We start from the raw sequence: 20,225 nt of genomic DNA, 5'->3' as shown, positions 1-20,225 counted from the left end.
ACCTACAAGAAGACATAACTACAATAGGCAAATTTAGAATCCTTTCATTAGCTTTGCAAATCTCCAGTTTGGTTACAATTATGTTCTCAATGCTCATACAAGGGTTCAACCCTTAATAGCCCTTAATAACCAATTTTTTGTAAACTTCATCAACCTCGGTGTATTTCTCAAAAGTGGGCTTATTTACAAAAAGATGTTTTATTTCATGCTTAATAGTCCAATCAAAATCTAAAGCTTCTAATGCTTGTTTCCCTGTAATGTGCCCCTTTATACCTGCAAAGTTTGATTTATCAGTGGCTATGGTATAAAGCTTCTGGCAGTATTCTTCTAGACTAATCAACCTGTCATTTGGGGCCACTAATCCTTGCAATCCTTTCTGATTCAGTAAATTAAATTTAAAATGAAACCTCTGGACCGAAGTCTTCAAGGTTTGACACTTGGTCTCTAACTGAGTCATCAAGTTCTTCTTCTGCAACACCTTCTTGATTTCCAAGATGGTTTCTGTTCTATCCTGAATTTGAATCTGCTCCAATTTGGCCCTGGTTTTTGAGTTAAGAACTCTAATCATGTCTGCGGCCTCACTTGGTTTATCTTTGAGTAGCCTTTTCACTTGATCAATGACTACTTGACATCTGTTTATGAGTTCCTCTTGCTAAAAAATTATTTGAATGGAAGGCCATACTTCAGTTATGGCCGGATTGATATCTGCCCATATTCTTTCCTTGGATTGGGCCAAGGTCTGAGCCATCAAGGACTGACTCTGCAACTCTTCAATTCTTTTGTTCAACCTATGTGTTTTCTGCATTTCCTCAATACACAAACTATCATTCTTTATTTTTAGAGCGTCCAGATTTTGAAATTTTTTATGAAGCCTTTCATTCTCTTGCTTCTGGTGAGTGCACTCCTGTGAGAGTTTGTTCAAATCCTGTGTTGTCGATGAAGATTCCCCTATGGCTGATGTAGACTCCCTTGCTGTTCTGGGCACTGTGATAGGAATAGCAGTGATGGGAGCCATAGCTAACTGAGTAAATTGCTCTTTTTCGTTAAGCAATTTCTCAATTTGCTCCTCCATGGTTTTAATCTGTACATTTTGCTCACTTATCAGTTTGAGCATTTCTTCCTTATGCTGTTCATTCTCTGCTATCTCCTTGGTCTAGGGGTCCTCTGTAGAAGGTAGTTTCAACAATTTTCTCAATAATGCGATGTCTGTGTTCTTCTTCCTGATAATATCTTCAACAACTTTGACATCAATAGGTTCACATCCAATTTTAATTACTAAGTCCTCCAGTGACTTAACCCTATTGTCTTTAGCGAAAGATGATATTTTCCCAATCTTCAACTGTGATTGAACATTTGACAGAGCAGTTTTAAGTTTAGACAATGCCATAGCAGTGTTGGTCATGGTTGAGAACAACATCTCACCAGACTGCCTATGCATGTCCATTTGATCAATTGGATGTATTTGATTTGCATCAAATCAAAATACAGTTTTCATATAATCAGAAGAACCTTTAGGAAAATGGACTTGAGCTTGCAGAAAGGCCATTTGCATTCTTTCCTTCTCACTGTCAAATGCTGTCAACAACCTGTGCTGTGATGTGGAAGTCTGCTTCCAAAACTGTGCATAAACATTAGCTTTCAAAGCTTCACTCTTGTTCTTGATTTCAAGGAAGTTAGTGAAAACATTTGACGACTCCGTTTCACTTGCTCTCGCTGATTGTGTAATTTCTAGCAAGTTCTGTGAAGTAGAAGAAGAAGAAGCAGTAGTAATTATAGGTTCTTTTGTCCCTACAGAAACTTGTGAATCATCCAAATTGATGATGATAGGCTCCTTTTGACCCTGAGTTGTAGTAGTAGTCGTAGTGCCCTTTGATTCAATCCTTGATTTCTTCTAGTAATGGATGTATTCCTTCTCTCCAATTGCTGATGATGATGATCCTTCCCTAGGCCTCTTGTCATGTTTAGTTTGAGAAGTAGGAGTCTGAAGAGCAGAATGAGGTAAAACCTGTTCTTCTGCTTCTTGAAGGGAATTCTCTTCCCATTGTTCCTGATTTCTAAACTTTGTAATCTCTGGCCTAGGTGTATGATTATGAGGAGTGGTTTTGAGTTCCACCCATAAGTTTGAAATAATGCTGAATGGATCATAGGATCAGGTAAAGCTAGGTTGGAAACCCATCTGTTTCAAAATGGCATCTGCCTCTAAACCAACTGATCTGGTGTTACAGATGAATGATCCAACCTGTGCCTTTATCTTAAACTGTGATCTCCTCTTCCCTGAAATGAAATGGAGCTCATCCATGTTCATTATCTGCCTAGTATATTCCAAAGAAAACATTCTCATTGGAACAAATTTTGGCAACTTATATGGAGCCAACTCATAGCCATATACTCGGATCTTTGTGTAGTTCTGGTAAAGATAATAGTCTCCTATTCTGACTTATCACTGAGGTGTAGGATCCTTTTAATTTTTGAGCTGATCCTGGGTTCACTCTGACCGTTGAGGCACTGTGCAACTGGGTGAATGAAACAAGCTATGAAATCAGAGAATCTGAACTCAGTTGAGTTCTTTCTAATCAATGAAGTCCAGTGAATAACTGATTGATTCTCTTGTTGATCATCCTGCTTGTGAAAAACAATAGGCAACCCGTCTCCCTGCTGAAAAATAAACATATGAAATATAATAAAGGAGTATTTAAACACTCCTTCAGTAGTGAGGTTCATCAATTTCTCATGCATAGCTTCAGCCAAAAATTGACTATAGTTATACATGAAGGCAGGTTTATTTTCTTTGGAAAAGATAGACAAATAGCCTAGGATAGCTTCATCTACCCATTGGTCTAATTGATAACCTAACAAGCAAGAAATGAGGGAAATTATATGTTTGGCTCTTTCAGGGAACATAGATGCTAGGTAAGGAGGATTCTTCTTAAGGAGCTCAACATCTTCAGGGAGAAAGATCTCAAAGATTTGAGTTCTTTGAAGGAAAGTCAACTTGTGATACAGGTCAATTAGGGCTGCAGTGGAGAAAAAACTAAGGGAGTCACTGTCAGGTATCAAAAGCATTTTGTTTATGGTTTCTGCAGAAATAGTTATCAGAATGTCTCCATTTTGAGCTATAACTGTTCTCTGTAAGGGATTATATTTGGATTGGCACTAGATAACTAGGTCAGGAAAGGAATAAGTATGGGGAAACATGTACAAGGGTAAATTGGATTCCCAGAGGTTTATTTCATCCTTAGAATCAAAGTAAGTCTGCTTCAGCCAGTTGTGTAATTCAAACATGTCGAATTCACTTTCGGTGTCTGCAACTTTGAAGTATTGATTGGCTAATGGGATATGGTCCAGGTCCAAGGCATCAGAGGCCTTTGGGGTTTCCGGAGTTGCAGAAGTGCTGACTGAGGGTTTATCCTTTTTCTTGGGAGCCATGGGTATAACAGAGCTGTAATGGTACATGGCAGAAAAATGCAGAGGTAGCTAAGAGGATACTTCCAGTTACAGGCTCGACTAAACAGAGAATTTGCAGACAAGAGCAGTGAATAGAACTGTAGAAGAAGGCAAATGTAACGGGGGAAATGGATATTTAACAGGGATTTAGGATGACCATTACATAAGAGGCTGTTGTTGACCGGCTAATTGGAAAACTAATGCATTAACGGGAAGGAACTGCAGCAACATGAAGGCATTAATAGCGGCAATGGATACGCGGGAACGATTAAGAGATATCAGGCAAGGGCACATGGCATGGAGTGATTGGAAGAGAATGGCGCGGGAGGAGTGATCATTGGCGTGGTATTGGGAAGCGCAAGAGTGTGGATGGTGGATTTCAGGGGGGGGGGATTGTGGTAAATGGTTTGGAATGAGGGGGGTGCGAAGTGTTGAGGGAGCAACACATAGGTGAGGTTCCTGCGCTGGAAAAACCGTTTTCGCACCTGCCCCTCGCTGTTATCTCATTTCGTAGTGAGGGGGTGCGAAGAGCTTCCTTGCCGTTGATCTGGGTGGGGAGGCTAATAACTGTTGATCTTCGCCCGAAGCTTAAGACATGCCGACAAAGAATTTTGTCGTTTTATGACTTCGGTTTAAAAGCATAAGAAACATATTTATTTATAATAATTAATCACCCCTTTTACACAGTAATTAAACAATAATGAAAATTAATCTGAGGGTGCGTTTAGGCTAGTTGCCCCCTTAAACTATTTAACTAATCTAAACCTAATTTATATGACTTTAGGCCAATTTTTAAGCATATTAGGCCTTTTATTTGTCCTAATCTAACCTAATTTCTAATTTTCAACCAAGATTAAACTGTTTGGTTGAATTTATTCTCTAGTCTAGAACAAAAATTTAAATGATCTGATCAAGATTAAATAGTTTGATTCAGATTAGAAGAAAAGGTTGTGGCATAAAAACAAGCTGAACACAAACCTTTATTATTACAAATGGAATTTATTCATGAAGTGGTACTTAAACAAGCACACTTATTCAAATCTTTTTGACTTTCTTTTGATGGGGTTCTATTTCATCTCTTTCTATTTTTCTATTTTTTTTTTCATATATTGATTTTTTCTTTATTTTTTTCCATACCCCCTTTTATAAAATAACAACTAACTTATCAAAAATAAAGCATGTTACAACATCGGCTCCAACTGGGGATTGCTTCCTCCTGTAAGATGCAGAGAACTTGCAGATCCATGTGCCTTCTCCTCGGGCTAATGGGTCTTCTGTTGAAACAATTACACACTGCATGTAAAATAAAACTCTCTGGTAGAATAAAATGGTGAATAAATGCAAACCTCTTAATACTGAATATAGTGCTTCAAGTACTTCCCATTGATAGGGAATGAGGAATACTCTCCCTCCAAATTCTGCAAAATGAAAGTGTTATTACCCTTGACCTCAGCAATGCTAAAAGGTCTCAACTAAAGGTTGTCAAACTTACCATGTTTGCCTTTGTCTTCTCTCCTAGCATCCCATCTTAGTACCAAATCACCTTGCCCAATATCTCTTTCCCTGGTTTTCTATCAAACAAAATTTTCATTTTACTCTGATATTTCTTAAGCTTGTGCTGTACTTCATCTCTTTCCTCATTCAATTCTATGATTTGATTTATTCTTCGAGAGAGAAGTCATTAGTCTTTTCATTTGACTCTTGCAAAAACGTTAAAACAGGAAAAGTTAAATGTGTGGGAAATATTGCTTCTTTTCCATAAACAAGTCGAAAAGGGGATTTACTGTTGATCTTTTGGGTGAAACCCTGTTGGTCCAAAGTGCATAAATAAGATGACTATGCCATCTCCTTTTATGATCCTCCAATGTTTTCCTTATTACTTTAACCAAAATTTTATTTGAGGACTTCGCCAGTCCATTTCCCTGTGGATAATATGGTGTAAAATGATGCAACAAAATTTGATATTTTTGACAAAACTCAATCATCTTAGTACTGCGGAATTCTTGTGCATTGTTTGTCACTATTTGCTGGGGGCATCCAAATCTAGACAATATATATTCTTCAATGAACTTGATAACAACAATATCTGTTGCATTTCTGACTCGAATGGCTTCTACCCACTTGGTAAAGTAGTATGTAGTAGTCAATATCCATCTGTGCTGACGGCTTGATGGAGGATGAATTTCACCAGTGAAATCCAATCCCCATTGAAGGAATGATACTTGGATTAAGACTGGAACCAATGGAAGAGCTGCTAATCTTTGCTTTCCAACAAACATTTGACACTGTGTACAACTCCTAACCTTTGCTCCCACCTATGCAAAAAGAGTAGGCCAATAAAACCCTGCCCTTAAGATCTTGTATGCCGTGGCCTTCCAAGCATAGTGGCCTCCACATGTTCCTGCATGAAATTCATCAATGATCCCTTCTGTTTCATTCTCTGTTAGGCAAAGTAGAAGGATATTAAGAGGATCCTTCCAGTACAAATTTGCATTCACAATATAGTACTTAACAACTTTCAATTTCAGTGTTTTACATTGATTTCTGCTAAATTCAACTGGACATTCAAATTCTCTAAGAAAGTTCACAATGTCAAAGTACCAATCTGATAACAATTTTTTTTCATCAATGTGAATCAAAATTGTCTGATCTGATGTAGAAGGTTCTTGTGGATTCTCCTGTATGGGGATTTCAGAAGGTTCTTGTGGATTCTTCTCAGTTGGGCTCTCAGAAGGTTCTTGTGGATTCTCCTATGTAGGGGTTGCAAAAGGTTCTTGTGTATTCTTCTCAGTTGGGCTCTCAGAAGGTTCTTGTGGATTCTTTTGTGTAGGGGTTGTTGCAGAAGGGTCTTGTGTATTCTTCTTCGTTAGGATGTCAAAAACAAAATTTATTGCTAAGATCTTGCAATTGGATTCAACAAGGAGCTTGGCCAGGCCTTGACCTTTTATCAGTTTGGTAGTCTTGATGATGATATCATACTCTAAAATTTTAGTTATCCATCTCCCTCTCCTTCCATTAGTGTTGGGCTAAGTTAGAACAATTTTGATAGCACTATTAGGTACATAAGCAATGATAGAAGAGTGGAGGAGATGGACTCTTAAGGCTTTGAGAGCTTGAACTAAAGAATAGGCTTGTTTTTCAATGATGTCATACTTTAGCTCAACATCTCTCATAACCTTTCTAAAAAAGGCAATGGGTTGGTCATCTCCATCTTTGTTCCTTTGCAAAAGAACAACAACTAATGTGGTTTCAGAAGCAAAAGAAAAGACACTGAAAGGTTGGGAGTAATCTGGACTGGCTAAGATGGGAGCTTCTACAATAGTCTTCTTAATCTAATCGAATGCATACCTAGCAGGAAAAGTCCATATTTCGTGGTTCTTTTTCAACATATCAGTTATGTCCTTAACTATTTCTGCATAGTTAGGGATAAATCTTCTTAAAAAATTAATTTTGCCAAGGAAAGGTTGAACTTCCTTCTTGTTCCTTGGTAATATGAGTGCCTGAATTGCTGAGACTCTTTTAGGATCAATGACTACTCATCCTTTGGAAATGATGTGGCCGTGCAATTTTCCTTCTTGAAGTGCAAACAAAGACTTCTTGGGATTAAGAGAAATCCCAAATTTTTTGCACCTGTCAAAAACCTTTCTCAAATGCTTCAAATGCTTTTCATCAGAATTGGAAAAAACAGTTAAATCATCTAAATAAATAACAACAAATTTGTTGGTCTTACCTACAAATGCAAGGTCCATAACATGTTGAAATGTGGCTCTAGCATTAGCTAACCCAAAAGGCATATGATTATACATGAATGTGTCCCATGGAGTTGTAAATGTAGTTTTTTCTCTATCCTTTGGACTAACCATAATCTGATTATATCTGGAGAAACCATCTAACATGGAAATTCTCCGGGCTCCTGAAACTTTCTGAAGTAATTCATCCATCTTAGGTAATGGATAATTGTCCCTTCAAGGAAGATTTATTCAAATTCCTAAAATCCACACATAATCTAATTTCACCATTCTTTTTTGTCACTGGAACCAGATTGGCTACCCAATCTAAATATCTTAATGGAAGTATTATTTTAGCATCCATTAACTTCTTTAGTTTTTTTCAATTATAGAAAGAAGTACAAGATTAATTCTCCTCAATTTTTGTTTGAAAAGTTTTTTCCTCTGGTTTTAATGGAATTTTGTGTTCAATAAGAGATGCATCATAGGTTTTTAATTCACTATAAGACTAGGCAAAAACATCTTTGTAGGTTAAGGAGGGCTAAATATTTGTCTTTAGCTTCCATTGACAGGGATGCAGAATTTTTAACGTTTTTGATCTCTTCAGAACTTCCAATGTTATAAATTTCAATATTTTCATCAGGTGAATCAGAAAGTGGATTTTTGGGGACATCATTACGATCAAATAGCTTCTTAAGAGGAATTAACCCTTTTGGAATAAAATTGTTAGAGAGTTGGATAATGTTATGATCAACAATTGTAGAATCAAATTGTGGTGTTTGATTTTCGTTGTCAATTTCAAGATTATAATCAAAGTGCAACTGTTGCAACGACGGTAATGACTGTCTGTCGGAGTTGTTGATGGGGCAGATGGCCTGCAGCTTGGGCAACGACGACGGTGTCGATTTTTGGAGATAGCCAACGACAGAGATGAGGGGATGTACGATCGGGTTGTTGTAGTGCTTGAGTGCCAGCGACTGTTGAGTGTTGCAGTCAAATTGTTGCAATGCTTAGGCGCTAGTAGCTATAGAGTGTTGCAGTGACAATGGTGACGACATGAGCAATGGCAACGACGACTGAGCACTCGGTCGAGCAATGGTGGTAGCCTGTCGTAGATAGATGCTGCTCGGTTGCGGGGAAAACAGTTGGGCGATAGCTACTCCGTTAAGGGGAAAACAATCGGGCGACGATGTTATTCTGTTAGCAACACGACGGGTTGCGCAGGACCCTTCAACGGTGGCGGCTGCAGCGTTCTGGCGGTGGACAACTGTGGTCTGGCAATGGACAGTTGTGGTCGATGTCAACAACTGCAATTTCTTCTTATATATTTATTTTAACTTTTTTTCTCTTGTTTTTTCTAATAATTTCTTTTTTCAAATATTTTTTCTTTCTAATTTTCTTTTATATATATATGTGTGTGTTTTTTTTCCTTCATTTTTTTTTTATCAATTTTATTTATTTTTATCTATTTTTGTACTCTTTTTTTATATGCTATTTTTTAATTATATATATATATATATATATATTATTTTAAATGGCCAAGGCCTTGATGTGAAAATGGAGAATCTCCAGATACTTGTGTAGCGAAAGCACTTCAATGACAACAAGGTTGACGAATTTTATGGCCAAAGGCCTGGATTGAGAACAAGGCTCTTGTTCAGTGGTTGAGCGGCCAAAGGATCAAACAACTCTGAATGCAAATGGAATGAACAAAGTTCGTTCTTCAAGTTAAATACTCCAGAAGACTTGGAATATGTAGATCTCCATTTAGGATACAAGAATATATATTAAAATGTATGAATGAGAATGATATTACAAATGAGAGTGAGAGCATGCTTATACACCCTAGGCAGGTACCTCTTCATGGAAGGTCATGTCCCATTTAGACATGCCTCTTCAGTACTAATTACTAAGAAACTAATCATTATTACAATTATCATCGTTATTTATATATATTTTATTCATAACATTAAACCCTTTGTGCATAAAACAATTATATGTACCTTACGAACAAGGACTTCATACCTTTGAGTTTCATGATCGCTGGAAGCTGTTCCAAGGCTTGTCCAAGATGCTAAGCTTGCTGCTTCCTCAGGACACATTACAGTCCTTCAACTTTAACCTTCAATGAGACTCCTGCTCCTCTTGAATTCTTGTAGGTTTTCAAATGACCTCATACCATCTTCCTGCTATTTCCAAAGAATGCGGCTTTATATTTTGTATTTCCAAAGAATGTTATGGTTCTTTCCTTACGATTTTGATTGCACATTATCTGTTGGCCTTTAAACATATTGCTCGTGATGGTGCATCTATTGTTAGGTCTCTTACTCACTCTCATATAACCTAAGAATCTATTTGGATAGTCCTGGCAAAATCAGTGTTCTGCTTGACTACATTATTTCCATGACTTGAAGTCCTCCTTTGTATTACTTGATTCCTTAACCCTTGGATTGGCACTTGTCTTAGCAACCCAATAATCACTTAAATCTAAAATATATGAAACATCTTTTTTTTACTAAGTCTAACTGTCCACCTATGTTTGAGCCTTTATTGCATAGACTTATGCTCGAATAGTTTGGGTAAGCTAGCATGCTCTTTCCAGTCTAACTTAAATACGGAGAATCAATCCACTTTCTGATTTATCCTATGAGATAGTAAGAGATATGTCCCTCTGATTTTTTAAATATCATTACTTTATTCTGACTGAAAACTACCCATTTGATTATGCATTCAGGTTGTTCTTGATTATTATAATTCTATCAGTTTCTTTCATAATGTGCGATATTTTTCACTGCTCGGATTCTTGCTTCTGTCTAGTGATAACATTGCACATGCTTCCTGATTCCAAGATTTTTGTCATGCTTTAGTTGATGACATTGCTCACTGAGTTGATGTAAATATAGGTTTCCTTGTTCTATATTAAGAAATTGTTTTGGAAATTTACTTTGTGACTTGGATTGGCCATGCATATTATTTTAGGAAATTTGAATTTTATCTTTAACGCTTCAGAAGTGATTCCCTCTTTTCTACTACTTTGTATTTGTTATTGCATAGCAATTATAGCTAAATATCTGATTGAATCGAGCCTAATATATTGGTAATTGCCTTTTCAAAAAGTTTATTTTATCTTGTTTTACTTATTTAAGGTAAATCACACAGGAATCTGATTCTTGAACGATTGATTGGATCAGGATTGTCAGTTGAATGCCCCTATTTTGTACCTCTCGTATGCTGAAGCAGAGCTTGCAAATCATTCCAATATTGGCAGTGATACTGGCACGTCTTCTAAACAACGTGCAATTCACATTCTTTCTTGTTTAGGAAGTGGTGGGAAATACTCTTCATATTTATCAGAGCATCAAGTTTCAAGTACACAGGTACTGAAAGCACGCCGAGGGTTTGAAGAACAATTACGGAAGCTTCGCTTGCTGTGGGCTCAGGGAGACATAAAAGAGAGCTCTACAGCTTTGGTAGCTGCAGCAGCTTTGTTTGAAGATTTAACATCTGGATGGGAAGTTGCAGCTAGAGTATTCGAAGATGCCTTTTCCATGGTGCTTCCAGGTCTTGTTGATTTTGAATTTTTGATATTCTTCTCAATAGGCATACAGTTAATGTGTAATCCTAAATTGTTTCAAGTTTAGCAAGTATTTTGTTTCAGGTTGGTTGGTAAGCCATTTCACAAGGTTGTTTGGACAGTACTTCCTCTTTGTTATGAATAAAAATAATAAAAATTATATAAATAATAATAATCATAAATAATGATTAAATTAAACAATAATTAGTTATTAAAGAGGGATGTCTCTAATGACATGACCGTTCATGAAGGGGCACCTACCTAGGTATATAAGCATGGCCTCGTTTGTAATTACCAAATCTCGTATCAATTCTTATGCACGCTATTCCATGTATATATTCGTATCCTCAATGGATGTCTTCGTATTCCAACTGTTCTGAATATTATTGTAAGTACAAACCTTATTCCTTACATTGGTATCAGAGTGTAAAAGAACTTTGTTCGTTACATTTGTATCCGAGCTGTTCGATCCTCTGGTTGCTCAACCGTTGCGCAAAGCCAGTCTGTTACAGCGTTTGGCCATCAACTCTTCATCAACTTTGGTGCCATCACGATTCAAGCAATTCGCTACACAAGTTTTGGAGGTTTTACATTTTGCTGTCAGGCCTTTGGCCATTAAAAAAATAAAAAATAACGATGTGTTCTAGAAGAAGCAAGGTTAAAAGCCAAAGATGACACCGAATCTAATAATGAAGATGCTCAAGCTTTTGCTGCTAGATCAAGGAAGAAGTTTGAAAGATTTGTAAGGTTTAAACCTCGTCATAGGTACAACAACAACAATAATAATCAGCCATGTGGAAACCGAGACATGTTTAAAGTGCAATGCTTTGGTTGTAATGAATATGGACATTTTAAAAGAGATTGTCCCAAAGAACCTAAGAACAAGAAGAACAGGAAGAGGAAAGAAAGAAGTGAAGCTCATGTTGCAGAAGATGAAGAAACCGAGAAAAACCAAAGGTTGAAAATACCAAGGACCTTTACTATTGAATAAATTGGTGAATGCTAGGTTTGCAAGCAGTTTGATTTCATTAGAAGATAGAAGTTAAAATAGCAGATGCAGTTACATTTGAAGTATAGAAGATCCTTGGGTTTCACAAATTATAGAGTCATTAAAGAAGCATATAACATTAGAAGAAATAGAGTCTAAATGGAGTTCTAGAAGGGACACTCGGTTGCAAGGAGTTGAAAATCGTCATCACATCATTCAATCAGCTAGAATAAGAAGAGTTTGGGTCATTAGAAGGTGTCTACACATAATTCCACAAGTCACAAGTATTCCACAGTCATCGAAGCAGTTCGTTTCATCATCTAGCAAGCAAGAACTACAAAAGCAGAACAATAGCAAAGTTGAAGTCATTATGCAACATTATAGAAGTCTCTCCAGCATGATATTTTGATTCAAGCATCAATCAAGCAATATCACCAAAGTTTAACATTTGAATGGAAGAATCAAAAGAAACATAGCAGAAGTCTATTTTACAAGAAGAGCAAGCAACTTATCAATATGCATTAAAGAACAATCTAGAAGCAACGTGGAAGCTTAAAATGAGGTCACTCTTATCAAAGGAAGGAATCTCATCATTTCATAGTGTTGACGGTGCTGGATGCTGCCAACAATCAGGGGGTCTCCCCGATATGAAGTCCCAATTAGACTTGAAACCTTTTGGAGTAGGAACTGCATTCGGAAAATAGGCCCAACTATCGTATTCTTAATGATTTGCCTTGCCTGCAATAAGTGACACAAGAGAAAACACATATACTTTTGAGATTAGCAAGTTATTCTTGTGATGTATTCAATTGCAAAGTGTATAATGGTTCTTTCACGAAAAGGGAAGAGAAAGTGAGTCTTTAAAAGAAAAGTAATAGTACTACCCTAGTAAAGACACACACATATATCTGATAGAATTGTTATTTATATCATGAAATAGTTCACAAGGAAATAATGATCATGAAAACAAGAGACACGGTTCAAAAATGCATACTAAAGGCAACAAAATAGTTCATTTTCATTAGTCTGTAGAAACATAAACATACACCGCAAACAACAAAAGAATAGTCTTACGATCATTCATGACATATGCATCAAAGTGTGCCAGCTCCAGGAGCTTCAAATTAAGTGAAAGTCCTAGTATACACCATTACAATGATACAACACTGGTTCCAATAGTGGAACGTTACACCACTACTTGCTTCTTAAAAGACTAATCTTCTCTCCTATGCTTAGCTTTAGAAGCCAAGGCGAAAAGTCCCTTGCTTGAGCTATGAGGGTGTATATATAGTAAATGAGGTGAGTCTACACCTCTCTTTTGACTTTTGAGCTCCAAATTGACTTTTCGAATTCCTATGAGACCTTTGAGCTTCTAGAAACATGACTCTTCACATTCTATATGTGACCCTTGGGCTTCCACACATTTTACATTTTCTCATTTCTTGGAAAATACAATATTACATTTGCACAAATTTTTGGCCAAATACAATGAAAACATGTGACTTTTATGGTGACTCTTTGAGAAGCCACGACTTGGCAATGGTGACACGGAACTTCATTGTAGAGTATCAATGCCAAGCTCTCTCTCCTTCTTGCTATCTTCACATCTTCATGATAGATCTTGCATGTACTTCATCTTCATCCTCCAAAAGGATGGGAGATATGGAGCCTTTCATGTGATCTTGATCCTCTTTTTGTTGTGATCTAGTGTCGCTTTATCTTTTTGCTTGATGATCTCTTTGTGTTTTCAGCTTCACAAGTGTCTTCTTGGATCATCTTCTTGGTATCCTCCTTTAGCATCATCCTGCCATGTCAAGATAATAATACTTGCAAATGGAGTTCACTCATGAGTCATGATGAGATGACATCCGTCCCAAAATCACCTTGTCTATCTAGTTTCTCATGTAACATACTAACTAAGCTAGGACAATGCATCAGATTGAGGAGGCCTAAGGATTGTGCAGTGTGCAGGAGCAAGAGGCAGGGAGTGAGGTTCAAGGCTCAGTGACTGCGCAATGTGTAGGAGCAAGAGGTAGGGAGTGAGGGTCAAGGCTCTGTGACTACGCAGTGGCTAAGAGACAGTGAGGCTTGAGTACGCAGCTGGGGAAGTTAGGGAGGAAGAAAAGACAAACTTGCTCACTGTGATTTGTTAGTGCACAGTTTTGGAGGGAGGAGGCCAATGCATTGTGTAGTTGAGCACTACAGGGACTCAAACATGGCTTGATTGTTGACTGAAAGTGTGTAGTGTGTAGTGAAGGCAAGGCTAGGTAAGGATTGCACAATGGGAAATTGTAGTTGACAGTGACTGAGCACTGAGATTGCGTAGTGCGCAGTTGATGGAGGTAGTTATTTGTGACTGCACAGTGTGCAGTTCTAGGAGGAAAAGGATGCTTGATTGAGGCTTGTCACTGTGTAGTGCGTTGTTCTAGGAGGCAGAAGGATAGGTGCATGGTCAGGCAGGTTGTGAAGACAAAGAAAACTCCAAAATTGACTAAATATGGGATCAGTAAGGCAGAAAGATGGGAGTGGAAGTATGTAACAAGATTTGAACATGATCACACACTTATAAATGACCAACCACATGACAATGAGACACTCTATGTGCAAAATCGACATGCATTCATTGAAATGACACTCACCTCCAAGTGCGACACTTAAGATATACCCTTTGACACCAATGTCCACTGTGACAAGAAAGTGCGCAATACCTTGAGAATGGGTCCAGTGCATGTCTCCATGGTAGATAGAACCAATTAATGCAGGAGAAACCAATGGAGATGCTTCTTAATGATGTGTCATAACTGCCTTTTACAAAGAACGACGCTTACCTTTACAAAAGATGACACTTGGAACTTCTTCATAAAGGGACTTAGAAACTTAGGAAACAAGTATGGGATGACTCTATGTTAAGTTTAGGTGTGTTCTATGCTTAGAAGAATTTATTTCAATTTTCACAGATAGCTCAATATCTTTTCCAGATTAGCAATCACATCAACATAATAGTAAATTGCAGATAAAACATAAACATAAATCGCAGAAGACAAGACAAGACAAGAGGACACAAGATATGGTGCTAGCCAGGGACAAACCCCAATGTGGGGAAACCCTTGATCAGTTCTTCTTATATGTTCTTCAATAGTTCAACAAAGAGAGAGAGAGATAGTACATTTACAACAGAAGTCAACACTTTGACTTATCTAAATAAGAACATAGATCATCTCTAAGAAGATGATACATGAGGTAGCTGAACTCAGTTGAAGACACACTGCTTCAACTGATTCTCCAAGGTGACTCCATCACCTTAATGCACCTATCATTGCGCTGCTCCTCCTCATCATGCTGCACTTCACTGTGCTGCACCATGTTACACCCATCATCACTATGCTGCATCTCATCATGCTTCACTAATCATGACTATACCCATCACTGTACTGTATCATTGCTGTCCCATGTGCCATTGTTGCACCATGTTTGCCACTGCTGTCCCATGTGGTATGCTTTACCATGTTGCCATATTGCTGTCCCGATGTGCTTACTGCACCATGTTGCCACACTACTCCATGTGCTTGCTGCACCATGCTTGCCATACTGCTGCATGTGCTTGCTGCACCATGCTTTCCATACTGCTGTCCCAATGTGCTTGCTGCACCATGCTACCACACTACTGAATGTGCTTGCTGCACCATGCTTGCCACTGCTATCCTCTAAAGTTTCTGTCCACCTCAATGCAGCCCTAGACTACCTCCAATTGTTTCTATGGCCTGCGGCCTAGCAACAATTTGCTCAATTTGTTGTAGATTTCAGCCTCCTCCAAATGTGCCCAAACAACCAGCGTTTTGTTCCTACTTTACTCGGCCTAGCAGCTTGCTCTCTCAGTCCTAGAACTCGGCCTCCTGTTGCAGAATTCATCGGCCCTCCTTCCACAATCTGGTCACTTGAACTAGCTTGCGGCTAGGGCATCATAGGCCTGCGGCTATGGCATCATAGGCCTACGGCTAGGGTAGGATAGACCTGCGTATGAGGCAGCGTGTAGGCCTCCTTCACCATGTCATATCTCCATCTTGTTAAGGCCTCCTCCATAGTTGCGTTAAAACTTCTTCCATGATTGCGTTAGAGGTAAGGGCTCCTTTAGGTCAGCGTATAGGTTCCTACCATAACTATGATTTGATCTCCATTAGGGCAGCATAGAGGCTTCTTTCCATGGTTGTGATATGATTTCCATTAGGGCAGTGTAGAGGCTTCTTTCCATGGTTGTGATCTGATCTCCATTATGGCAGCGTAGAGGCTTCTCCTTTTTGACTGCGTCAAGGTCTCATGCTAGGGCTCCTTACCTTCTGCGTTTAGGGCTTCCTCTCCTAGATTTCCCTTCCACTAAAACCCAAAGCGAGTGGAGAGAAATCAAGAGTGAAGTGTGTGTAAAATGACTCTCAAGTCATCTCCTTTTATACTAAAACGTTGAGCACATGTGGGGTTATTAGGTTGCAAACCGACCTTGATGAATTGTCCTATAACACAAATAAATTCATATCTTTATGAATACTTATCGGAATCGGATGATCTTTAGATCAATCCTACACCTCTCGATGAGAGGGATCCAAGAAAAATATTAGCTGCCATAAATAAGATGCCCCACATGGAGGTTGGCCCTAGTTTCCAATTTAGTGTTGCGGGGGAGCGCCCCCCCCCCCCCCCCCCCTCGCTCCCGCTCCCAATCCGCGCTCCAGGCGGGAGCGACTCGGGAGCGGGTCGGGAGCGCGCTCCCTAAAAAAAATTTCGCTCCCTGCCTTTTCGGGAGCGTTTTCGGGAGCATTTTGCCTTTTTTGCATTTTTTTTTTGTAGTAATGTTCGAAATGCAATTTTTTTTTAAAGAAACAAATAGTTTTTGAGTGGGGCAGCTTAATGATCAAGTCTAGGCCCTAGTATTGATACACTATTCATGGTAATGTTAAATTCTTAAAGTAAAAGTGACATTTTCTTTAATTTTCATTTTCATCCTTTTACTTAAATTTTTAACATTACCATGAAATGACTCAGGATGTTTGAGAGTGGTTTCGTCCTCATTGGATTTCATATGGAGAAAGTAGAATTTTAGATTTCATTCAAAATCCAGCAGACTTATCAGTTTTTCAGGATTTCAGGATTGGGGGATTGCAATGTTTCCATTGAATTTTGTCACGTATTAGGGTATGGAACTCGTATTTAATCAAGAGTACCAATCCCTCTATGTACCTTGATGTTAGTGACATTGGTTGTCAAACTCCTCTATCATGACCCTTCTAAAAATGTACGCATCACTCAAACAAAATCTTGACTTGACATGTTATGCTTTTTCTATCTTATGTTAATGCTTAGAGGGTGATATTAATGACAAAGATCCCTATACAAATACAAAGGTAATGACAAAGATACCTCTGGATATTAATGCTTGGAGGGTGATATTAATGACAAAGATCCTGATTTTGCAACAAGACTAAAAAATTAGACATTTCTCGTGGTGGCAAGAGGCCCAAGCATAAGAAATAGATAATAGATTTACTTCTCTTTTCTAGTTTCTAGTAGCTTTTATAACTATTGACTCTTTCATATTTATTATGATATTTTTTTAAACAATATATGACAATTTAAGTTTGAAGTTGGCAAATATAACTCATTAGTAATGAATTATGAATATGATGCTTCATGAAAGTTGAAAGTTGTTTCATTTCATTTCATTTTATAACATTTCATTTCATGTTAGATATTATTTGTTGTAATGGTTACACTTAGCTTACAAGTACAACTTTGGTGATCAATGATGATAAATGTTATATATTGAATTTTGAAAGCTTGAAACTTTAAGATTGATGAATCATGAGACTCAATATGTTGTATGTTACTATGTTACTAACTTGCGGATGTGGTTGATGAAGATTATAACTTCTAGATGATTGTTGTTATATGGTTCAATCTATGCTTTTTTATGTTTTTTATATCTAATTCATCATTCTACATGTTTTTGTTGACATATATGTATCAAAAATTAAAAAATATAAAAAATATATATATTTTTAAAAAATCGCTCCGGGATTCGCTCCCAAACTGGGAGCTTCTGGAATTGGTCGCTCCCGCTCCTGTTTTCGCTCCCGCTCCCCGCTCCCGCTCCCGCTCCCAAGTAACATGGTTCCAATTTTAACACTCCCTCTCAACTAGGGAGAACTCCATCTGCTAGACTGTACTATCTCTACCATTAGTGCCCTGCATTGCTTTGCTTTGCTCTGCTGAACCATGAAGAAGAAGAATTGATTGAGAATGTCTCATACCATTCTCTACTGACCTGAAGTCAGTTCCATATGAAGAGAGTGTGTCATACCACTCTTACTGATCCCAGATCAGTTCCAAAAGAGAGTGAGTTATGTCACTCTTACTGACCCGAAGTCAGTTTCATTGATCCCAGATCAATATCACAAGAGAGTGTCTCAAACCACTCATACTGATCCCAGATTAGTTCCAAGAGAGAGTGAGCTATATCACTTTTACTGATCCGAAGTCAGTTCCAATTGATCCCAAATCAATGGAGGTCATCCTAGCATAGGGAGTACGGTAGATACAACGATGCATCCATTGATAGTACTACTATGGTCCCTAACCCCATTTCCCTACTCATTGGCCAAATGAGAGGTACTTTCCATGAGTCCCAGATTGTGTGGGTAGGATTCCTCGATAGGGGAACCACTCATCCTATCCATAAGTTGCCATGGGGTAGTGTTACTTGGGAGTGGGAGCGAAAACAGGTGCGGTAGTGACATTTTTAGAAGCTCCCGGTTTGGGAGCGAATCCCGGAGCGTTTCTTATATATATATATATATTTATATTTTTTATATTTTAATACATATATGTCAACAAAAACATGTAGAATGATGAATTAGATATAAAAAACATAAAAAAACATAGATTGACCATTGAACCATATAACAACAATCATCTAGAAGTTATAATCTTCATCAACCACGTCCACAAGTTAGTAACATACAACATATTGAGTCTCATGAATCATGATTCATCAATCTTAAAGTTTCAACTTCAAGCTTTCAAAATTGAAAATTCAATATATAACATTTATCATCATTGATCACCAAAGTTGTACTTGTAAGCTAAGTTTAACCATAACAACAAATAATATCTAACATGAAATGAAATGTTATAAAATGAAATGGCATGAAACAACTTTCACGAAGCAATATATTCATAATTCATTAGCAATGAGTTATAATTGCCAACTTCAAACTTCAAACTTAAATTGTCATATATTATTTACAAAAATATCATAATAAATATGAACGAGTCAATAGTTATAAAAACTACTAGAAACTAGAAAAGACAAGTAAATCTATCATCTACATCTTCATCTTGCCACCACGAATAATGTCTAATTTTTAAGCAGGTCGTGGTGGTCTTCTAGGAGTCTCCTCCCGCGTAGACCCACGACTAGAACCAGAAGGCACATGCCCTCCACGTGAGGATGTACATGGAGGCGACGACAACAAAGGAACAAGACTCGGAACTCGAGCACTGCTACTGGATGGTGGAGGTGGCATGGTTGTTGCTTCATCTTCCTCTCTCATAAGTTCTGCTTCTAGTTCTTCAAGATGTATAGTGCCATCCTCCAAATTATCATCCTCTGAGTGGTTGTCCCAAATTTTATATGTTGGATCCTCATAAGCCGAATCACAGTAATGACTCAACAACCTCAAGTTGTAGTGCACATAAACCAAGCTTTCTACCCGGTTTTCATTGAGTCTGTTTCTTCTCACATTATGTATGAAACTATAGGTACTCCAACACCTGTCTGCAGAAGAAGTATTTGCAACCTGTGAGAACTTTTTTTGCCAATTTTGGAAAAATTCCCTGTCCACCATATGCTTCCCACCATGTGAGAGCATTAAATCTGTCTTTAGCTTCCATTGCATGGAAGGAACCAAACAAACCAGTGCAATTGAAGTATCTGCCTAATTCAATACACAGACTACCAAATTCCTCCCTGTTAGTTATCAACTTGTCTAATGCTTGCAAATATCTTGTAGATACCTCTTCATCTATATGGGGTTTGACCCTAACCCCACCCCCCTAGTGCAGGTTGGCCCAACAAGGATGCAGAGTCGTATTTTGGCATAAGGATATACACCAAGGCATGTAGTGGAACATTAAGTTTATCCCACCATGTACACACACAATTGTGAATCAGTGTATACAAGTTGGGATCATCTTTCTGAACAATATCTTTTATTTGCCTCAACATGGTATCCATCTGATCTGCTCATACACCTCCCCAATCATTGGTTTATCTGTATTTGCAAACCGAATCATTTCATAAATGGGCTTGGTGAATTCCAATACTTGCCTCACATGTGCCCAAAACATACCATCAAGAGCGGTCTCCTCCACCTGTTCAAAACCTTGCTCATCAGCTGCATTTGTAGCCCTTTCCTTTAATACATGCCAATGTGGACTTGAT

At 38.0% G+C, this 20,225-nt stretch overlaps 1 protein-coding gene across 2 annotated transcripts in view; it reads left to right on the top strand.

The window, feature by feature from the left end:
* The window catches only part of LOC149234392 (uncharacterized), a 404,784-nt gene that overhangs the window by 233,826 nt on the left and 150,733 nt on the right, over positions 1 to 20,225 (top strand). For both annotated transcript variants that reach the window (XM_089371822.1, XM_089371823.1), the window contains exon 8: positions 10,364 to 10,733. In XM_089371822.1, the coding sequence (XP_089227948.1) occupies positions 10,364 to 10,733 (370 nt within the window). The remainder of the gene's footprint in view (positions 1 to 10,363; positions 10,734 to 20,225) is intronic.

Source organism: Pinus tabuliformis, chromosome 8 (assembly GCF_031772625.1).
Source record: "Pinus tabuliformis cultivar Carrire ecotype Pingquan chromosome 8, CPIR1, whole genome shotgun sequence".
NCBI classification, from domain to species: Eukaryota; Viridiplantae; Streptophyta; class Pinopsida; order Pinales; family Pinaceae; genus Pinus; species Pinus tabuliformis.
The sequence above is the reverse complement of the archived record's forward strand: the minus strand, read 5'-3'. Positions and strand labels throughout refer to the sequence as shown.